This window comes from Coregonus clupeaformis, unplaced genomic scaffold (assembly GCF_020615455.1).
Source record: "Coregonus clupeaformis isolate EN_2021a unplaced genomic scaffold, ASM2061545v1 scaf0489, whole genome shotgun sequence".
Taxonomy (NCBI): domain Eukaryota; kingdom Metazoa; phylum Chordata; class Actinopteri; order Salmoniformes; family Salmonidae; genus Coregonus; species Coregonus clupeaformis.
Window position 1 is genome coordinate 293,444 of NW_025533944.1, and position 8,504 is coordinate 301,947.

Here is an 8,504-nt window from a genome sequence, read left to right on the forward strand (position 1 = left end):
CTACCTCTCTCCCTCTCTCTGACTGGAGGAGAGAAGTGAAATGATGCCTCTCCTCTGGTCAACAATACTCACCTTGAGAGACTCCACAGCCTGTTGGAGCTCCTTCAGCTCCTTCTCTCTCTCCTGGAATCTCTGCTGGACCTTCTGCTGACTCATTCCCAGCTGCCTCTGTGGAGAATCACTCTTCAATGAGCTATCAAGCTTTATTTGTCCAGTAGATCAATAGTATAGTTATGTGACATAGGGCCCGTAGAGAGGAAGGTCTAAAATTTTGATGGTCGATTTACAACATGATATTTATATGTTGCTATGTGAATTATTCTAGTTTTTATGGTAGACGTACATGTATCAAGGGGTTGAGACTGAACTTTGAACTCCTAAAAGGGCATTCGGAATGATAATAGTTTTTGACTTCAGAAAATGGTGATACATTGGGAGCAAACCCAATATACTCAAGGTTTGTGTTCATATTTGTTCTGCCGTGGATTGATTTCATTTGAATGATCTCATATTCAAACAGCCTTAGTTCCTACTGTATCTTTAATATTTTTTTTATCAGACAGTCACCAACAAGTTGTTCTGGTCTTACCTGTTTCTCAGTCCTCTCTGCTGCAGCTGACACTGTATCATGGCCTTTATGTTCATCCATCACACACTGATAACAGATACACTGCTGATCGGTACGACAGAAAACCTCCAGCAGTTTGTCATGATGAGAGCAGATCTTCTCCTGTAGTTGTGCAGTGGCTTTGACCAGCTTGTGCTTCTTGAAAGCAGGAAATTCATAGTGAGGTTGGAGGTGTGTCTCACAGTAAGAGGCCAGACACACCAGACAGGACATGAGGGCTTTCTGCTTTCTGGTCCCAGTGCAGAAATCACACGCCACATCTCCAGGTCCAGCATAGCACAGAGCAGGACGGGGAGCAGCCTGGAGTCCTGTCTTCTTCAGTTTCTCCACCACTTCAGCCAACATGTTATTTTTCCTCAGATTAGGCCTTGGAGTGAAGGTCTGTCTGCACTGTGGACAGCTGTAGACCACTTTCAGAACATCCTGATCCCAGCTTTCTTTAATATAGCCCATACAGTAGCTGTGTCCACAGGCAGTAGTCACCGGATCCTTCAGTGGATCCAGACAGACGGAGCAACAGAACAGTTCCTGATTCTCTGCCATTTTGGTGCTCTCTCCCGTAGGTTAAGCAATGGCAGTGTCAAAGATTACTTTCTGTTCAGTGTCAAAGATGACTTTGTGTTTCATGGAACTCTACACCAGAGGACAGGGAGGGGCTTCCTACTTGACTGTGTACTCTGTATGTAGAGGGGGTGTGGTTTCTTTGATAAGGAAGTGTGACAGAGTGTTGGGTAGTAGGCAGAGATAGTTAGTATTTATGTTACATGTATTTGAAATACATATTTTAATTACTTCTGAGTATTTAGTCATTTGAATTATGCTGGGCTGAACTACACTCCAATGTATTTTCAAAATACTAAATACTTTTCAATACCATTTTTTATAGCGGTGCACATCTTGTGGCCCCGCTTTCACCCTGCATTAGTATCAGAAGTCTGATAGCACTATGGTGTAATAAGAGCGTCTGCTAAATGAACTAAATATACATGAAAAAAGAACACTTGAAAAATATGCTGGGTATTAAAATAATGAGCTCTGCACCTGAAAGAACCCAATAATAATACCCAGTGTGCTTTGTAATTGTTCATTTTTACATTTACATTTTAGTCATTTAGCAGAGACTCATATCCAGAGAGACTTACCATCAGTACATTCAACTAAGGTAGATTAACAATCTCATAACACAGTCATAGAAAGTTAAAAGCTGTTTTCTTCCGTCACTGAGAATGTTGTTGTAGTGAAGGTGTGTACTAGCAAATGTATTTACCTGTATGTATTAGTATTTTATCTACATACAACTACAAAAGTATTTTGTATTTTAGTTTGACACATTAGTCTTTAGAGTATCTTGCATTTTTAACAAGATCCATTTTTGATGTACAGTATATTTTGCCCGTCTCTGTATTGATATATAGTCTCTCAGTGACTAGCTGATTTGGTTATGGCTACCTAGATTCATGTGGAGATCACAGGTCCTGCATTTCATTCCAAAAAGTTTCCCCTCAACCCTGTTTGATATGTTGTCCTCTCAGGTTCTACTGGCTGGTGAACCTGAAGTGGACGGTAGTGTTTCTGGGTATCACCTACATCCAGCAGTCAGTAGCCAACAACCTGGCTACTGACTGTATGGTCCACAACAACCTCATCTTCAGCTCCAAGAAAGGTAACACATCTCAACCTCATCTTCAGGTCCGCGCCAAGGAGAACAACGGGGGGCGCTACAGTGAGACGCACATGGAGAACGTCAAGGTCCTGGCCAGGCTCTTTCCCTGTACCTCTTGCAGATACTGTACCGAGCCTGCATCACTCAGGCAGGTCAATGTAATGGAGAACATCAGGGCTCTACACTGACATGCTTCAAAGGAGATAAAACAGGCAAATCTATAATGTTTATTTATGCTCCATAAAGTTGTCCTAGAATCTGTTGTTACCCTGACCTCTCCCACAGATTCCATCAGGTTACTACATTCAGACCATGAACTCTAACCTGCACCTGAACAGCTTCCTCCTGCCCATCGGTGCCATGAACGTCATCAGCATCCTACCTCTGCTGCTGCTGGCCCCTCTCATGGAGTGTGTCACCTCCTGCTACCTGTCCATGGAGAAAACACCCTTCTCCCCCGCCAGAGTCATCAGTAAGCACACACACACACACACAAACAAAGACACACACACAGCCACACACACAGCCACACACACACACATGCACAAATACCATCCTCATCAATGAGCCAGTCAATGTTAATGTCTCTCTCTCCTCTCTCTCTCTGTTTCTCTCCCTGTCCCCTCCCTCCTCTCCTCTCTCAGTGCTGGATCATGCGTGTGCGGCCCAGTCTGTCCTGGTAGCAGGCCTGTCTGAGGTCCACAGGAAGGGCTATCCTCTGAAGGAGCAGGCCCTGTCAGGGAAGGTGCTCCAGGTGTCCTCCATGGCCTGCTTCCAGCCGGCTCCCCAGTACATCCTACTGGGGCTGGCTGAGGCCCTCGTCACCCCTGCCTGTGAGTGACAGAGAGCCAGCACGTATTTCTGACACACCTATTGCTGCTACACTGTTCGTACACAGAGACAAACTGGGTTGGAGATTTACAATGTCAATGGACACCATATGTAGTTGAGATGAAGTTAGAATGTGGAGTGTTGGAACCAACTGCCAACATGGAGGATACTATTCTGAACTCTGGAAGCTAGGGTTAGGATGCCCCCTACTGGTGTATTAGAGACAGACAAGAGATGTTTGAACCAAATGAATGCTTCTTTCTCTTCCCAGCCTTCCTCTCTTCTCTGTTCCAGGCTCTGTGATCTCCTTCCACCTGACACCGAGTCATATCAGATGCATCTCCCTGCACTTCCTCCCCCTGTGGATATACTGCTACATAGATGACTGGAAATAGCTGATTCATTGTGTCAATCAATTCAATAATAGAGCAATTCCAATGTCATGATGATGAGTTTTATTTTGAAAGATCACATTGATTCAGAATACAGAATTGTTTGTATTCATACATGTACATGGGTGATTTAAATATTCTCATCTGATCATAAATGGATCAACAATGATCCCAGTTTCTGATTTGACTGGTTTGCCAGTACTACAGTTTACATCAAGAGAAAAAGAGACACATTTACAGAGGATTGCAACAGCCAAGAGGTGATCAGGTAGACAGTAAAAGTCTGAAGCCTGAGTGTCAGTCTGTATGTGCTATCATGCTATCTGTTTAGCAAGAGCACTAACAGATCTGGGACCAGGCTACAAAGAATGTGCTATGTCTAATTATTTTATTTTTATTTTTTTACAATAACGTTAAAAAAGGGGAATTGAACCAGATCATAGGCCTACTGGAAGACTGTTAATAACCCAGAAGCTCTCCATCAATATGTCTGAAATGGTTGAAATCATCTGTACCTACTGCTAATTATTGAGATATGATTTTGTACCAATCCCAAACCCAGGATAAAGGGGCTGAGTGAATGTGGTCTGGACTCTGTGGAGGAGGGTCATTGTGTCAGAGACGCTGTAGAAGGACAGAGTTCCTGCCCTGTGGTCCTGGTTCACTCCTACTCTGGAGGAGCAGGGGACAGATATTTATGTTTTATTAGCATTGGGCCAAACCCTACAATGGGGGGGGATAGCACTCCAAAGTCCAGGACTGACTGTTACCTAGAAATGTAGACTCTGGGACCTTTCCTTTCCTGATGATCCCTCTATATGACACTGCTATTTCAACCCATCCACCGCTCCACTCTACCTCCCAGTAGCAGACTCCAGACAGGCCCTCTCTACACAGCAGCTGTCTCCAGTAGTCAGGATAGGGCTGAGCTTTATCAGTGGCTGTCACCTTCCAGTTCCCATCAGACAGGCTGAGTTCTGGATGAGCTGTATTCAGATCCAATGTCAGCTGGAGGACGTCTGACTGATGAACAACAAAACCCAATAAGTAAAAGAAAGAACATGTATGTTTTCTTTGAGAGGGTGTTTGAATATCACTTACAGAGGGACAACTCTTCTTTGATCTTCAGCTAAGGAGACATTTCGAATTCTGTCACTATTAAAAAATGCAACTTCATATCACATGTAACAAGGCAGTTGAGTTACCTGGAGGAAATGGATGTGATCCTCTGTGTGTGAGAGCTGCTCCAGCTCAGTGCTTCTCTTCCTCAGCTCAGCTATCTCCTGCTCCAGTTGCTCCAGGAGTCCTTTAACCCGTCTCACTGCAGTCTTCTCCTGGCCTCTAATCAACCTTTTCACCTCAGTGAGTATTCTCTCAATGGACCCGATCAGTTCAGTAAAGATTGTCTCATGCTTACTAACTTCTGCCTGTACAGAGCACTGATAACTTACAGAGAGAGGAGGGGGTCAATTTCCACTGTTACTGGATTCCAGACAACCTGTTCCCCAGTGTTGTCTTGGTACTATTTCACAAGTGTGTGGTAAAGTTTCACAACTCTTAGTAAATTCACAAAACATGTTCCAGTATTCTTACAGTATGATCTATTGACAGTATACTGTGTTCTACCCTCAGAATTGACAGAAGACCCCATGGTGGTGGTCGTGTGCTGAACGACCAGCAGGAGTGGGCAGTGGTGGAAATGGTGAGGGCCAGGAATGACATACGGCTGTCTGAAATAAAGCAGGCCATTGAGGAGAATGATGACACCTTTGCCAATGTGGCATCCATCAGCCTACCAACAATCACCTGCCTTTTGAAGAGGCACCAGGTATCTATGAAACACATTTACCTGGAGCCTTCTGAGAGAAACAACTGTGGGCCGAGTATGTTCAGGTACAGCACTATATACTGTATTACTGTTACTATTAATGAACATGCTACTTCACAATATCATATTGGAACTATACTGTAAAAAGAACTAACCAAAATATATTTTTAGAGGGTGATGGTGCTTGATGCTGCTCTGAACCATCACTAGTATATCTTTGTTGATGAAGCGGGCTTCAACCTGGCCAAAACTTGGCGCCGTGGGCGGAACCTCATCTGCCAACGGGCGTCCGTCCAAGTGCCTGGACAACGTGGAAACATTTCCAAGAGCAGCAGCTATCTCTGAAGATGGTGTGGTAGGACGTAGACCATTACTTGGATCCTACCACGCTGCACACCTCATTGTGTTTCTCAATGAAATTGAGCAGGCCTGTCAAGGTGAAGGGGGTCACCTATGTCATTGTGTGGGACAATGTCAGGTTCCACCATTGAGAGGTGGTTCAGGTATGGTTTCAGGTCCCTCCCTGATTTGTGACCCTATACCAGCCCCCCATACTCTCCTTCCTCAACCTTATTAAATTATTTTTTTCATCATGGAAGTGGAAGGTGTACGATCGCCATCCCCATGAGCGTGCCACCCTCCTTCTGGCCATGGATGAGGCATGCGATGACATCAATGTAGACCAATGTCAAGCTTTGATTCAACATGCCGAAAGGTTTCTACAGCGGTGCATGAACAATGAGGACATTTACTGATGTGGATGAGAATTTATGGCCAAATGCTCAAGATAGCCTTGATGCTAATTAATGCGTGCTAAACATTATTTTATTTTCATTCATTTAATGTTTCATTTAATGTCTCACATCTAATTACAGACAGTACTGTATGTTGCAATTACATCAGAAAAATAAAAAAAAATCCCCGTGAATGATTGTAGAGGATGTCATCATTGATCACACCTTTGATTACACATTGGATAGATATCATGGAAATGATAGATTGTCCATTTTGTTGGATAATGTAAGTGTATTGCCTAATGTGAACTGTAATTTACAGTACTGTAGCATATTACTTTCAGCACTTCTAAGGGTTATTTGAAACAATTATCTTGCAGTGATTGCTATTGGATTAACTGGTAGTTAATGATATATTTTCAATTGAGTAGTTTTAAGTTGTTTTGGTGATTAAACCAATGCTCTCATTACATTTATATTTTGAATCAATGGTTGTGTGGTGAGAGATGTTTCCAATCCAAATGAATGCACAATGACAGGTTTTGAATGAAAGACTGGCTGCTTTACAAGCGTGACCAGCTAGGAGTTTTATACTAAGAGTTGTGAAAATGTACCACCTGCTTGTGGAAATAGTACCAAAGTGATTAAAACAAAACCGTAATAGGATTTTTTTTGGGGGGATGAATTGTTAATTAATTTTCAATAAGGAACACTGAGGGAAAACACAACAGAAGAAAAAAGGGGGGACGCAACCACTACAGTGAGGGAAAAAGTATTTGATCCCCTCTCAAATCAGAAGGACTTCTGGCTCCCAGGTGTCTTTTATACAGGTAACGAGCTGAGATTAGGAGCACACCCTTAAAAGGAGTGCTCTAATCTCAGCTTTTACCTGTATAAAAGACACCTGTCCACAAGCAAACAATCAATCAGATTCCAAACTCTCACCATGGCCAAGACCAAAGAGCTCTCCAAGGATGTCAGGGACAAGATTGTAGACCTACACAAGGCTGGAATGGGCTACAGACCATAGCCAAACAGCTTGGTGAGAAGGTGACAACAGTTGGTGCGAATATTCGCAAATGGAAGAAACACAAAAGAACTGTCAATCTCCCTCGGCCTGGGGCTCCATGCAAGATCTCACCTCGTGGAGTTGCAATGATCATGAGAACGAGTGGAATCAGCCCCAGAACTACACCGGAGGATCTTGTCAATGATCTCCAAGGCAGCTGGGACCATAGTCACCAAGAAAACTATTGGTAACACACTACGCCGTGAAGGATTGAAATCCTGCAGCGCCTGCAAGGTCCCCCTGCTCAAGAAAGCACATATACATGCCCGTCTGAAGTTTGCCAATGAACATCTGAATGATTCAGAGGAGAACTGGGTGAAAGTGTTGTGGTCATATGAGACCAAAATGGAGCTCTTGGCATCAACTCAACTCCGTGTTTGGAGGAGGGAATGCTGCCTATGACCCCAAGAACACCATCCCCACCCTCAAACATGGAGGTGGAAACATTATGCTTTGGGGTGTTTTTCTGCTAAGGGGACAGGACAACTTCACGCATCAAAGGGACGATGGACGGGGCCATGTACCGTCAAATCTTGGGTGAGAAACCTCCTTCCCTCAAACAGGGCATTGGAAATGGGTCGGGATGGGTATTCCAGCATGACAATGACCCCAAAACACAGCCAAGGGCAACAAAGGAGTGGCTCAAGAAGAACCACATTAAGGTCCTGGAGTGGCCTAGCCAGTCTCCAGACCTTAATCCCATAGAAAAATCTGTGGAGGGAGCTGAAGGTTCGGGTTGCCAAGCGTCAGCCTCGAAACCTTAATGACTTGGAGAAGATCTGTAAAGAGGAGTGGGACAAAATCCCTCCTGAGATGTGTGCAAACCTGGAGGCCAACTACAAGAAACGTCTGACCTCTGTGATTGCCAACAAGGGTTTTGCCACCAAGTACTAAGTCATGTTTTGCAGAGGGGTCAAATACTTACTTCCCCCATTAAAATGCAAATCAATGTATTAAATTTTTGAAATGCGGTTTTCTGGATTTTTTTTGGGGTTATTCTGTCTCTCACTGTTCAAATAAACCTACCATTAAAATTATAGACTGATTATTTCTTTGTCAGTTTGCAAACGTACAAAATCAGCAGGGGATCAAACACTTTTTTCCCTCACTGTAACATTACAGTATGATATTCTAATGAGGCAACCACTAACATTACAGTATAATATTCTAACGAGGCAACCACTAACATTACATTATGATATTCTAATGAGGCAACCACTAACATTACAGTATGATATTCTAATGAAGCAACCACTAACTTTACAGTATGATATTCTAATGAGGCAACCACTAACATTACAGTATGATATTCTAATGAGGCAACCACTAACATTACAGTATAATATTCTAATGAGGCAA

The 8,504-nt window shown here is 43.4% G+C and overlaps 1 protein-coding gene across 1 annotated transcript; it reads right to left on the reverse strand.

The window, feature by feature from the left end:
* Nucleotides 1-1,363, reverse strand: LOC121547128 (E3 ubiquitin/ISG15 ligase TRIM25-like). The gene is made up of 2 exons (XM_041858237.2): nt 590-1,363; nt 1-168 (listed from the first exon to the last, which is right to left on the reverse strand). Exons 1-2 carry the CDS (start codon nt 1,169-1,171, stop codon nt 1-3), a joined length of 750 nt encoding a protein of 249 aa, XP_041714171.2. The 5' UTR covers nt 1,172-1,363.
* Between the last annotated feature and the right edge of the window lie 7,141 nt (nt 1,364-8,504).

What these genes read in the sequence shown, in the direction of transcription:
- LOC121547128 (XM_041858237.2), bottom strand. Translation starts at nt 1,171, where the DNA reads ATGGCAGAGAATCAGGAACTGTTCTGTTGCTCCGTCTGTCTGGATCCA. An exon ending in CAGAGAGGACTGAGAAACAG is followed by an intron (nt 169 to 589) that starts GTAAGACCAGAA and finishes GATTCTCCACAG; the next exon opens with AGGCAGCTGGGAATGAGTCA.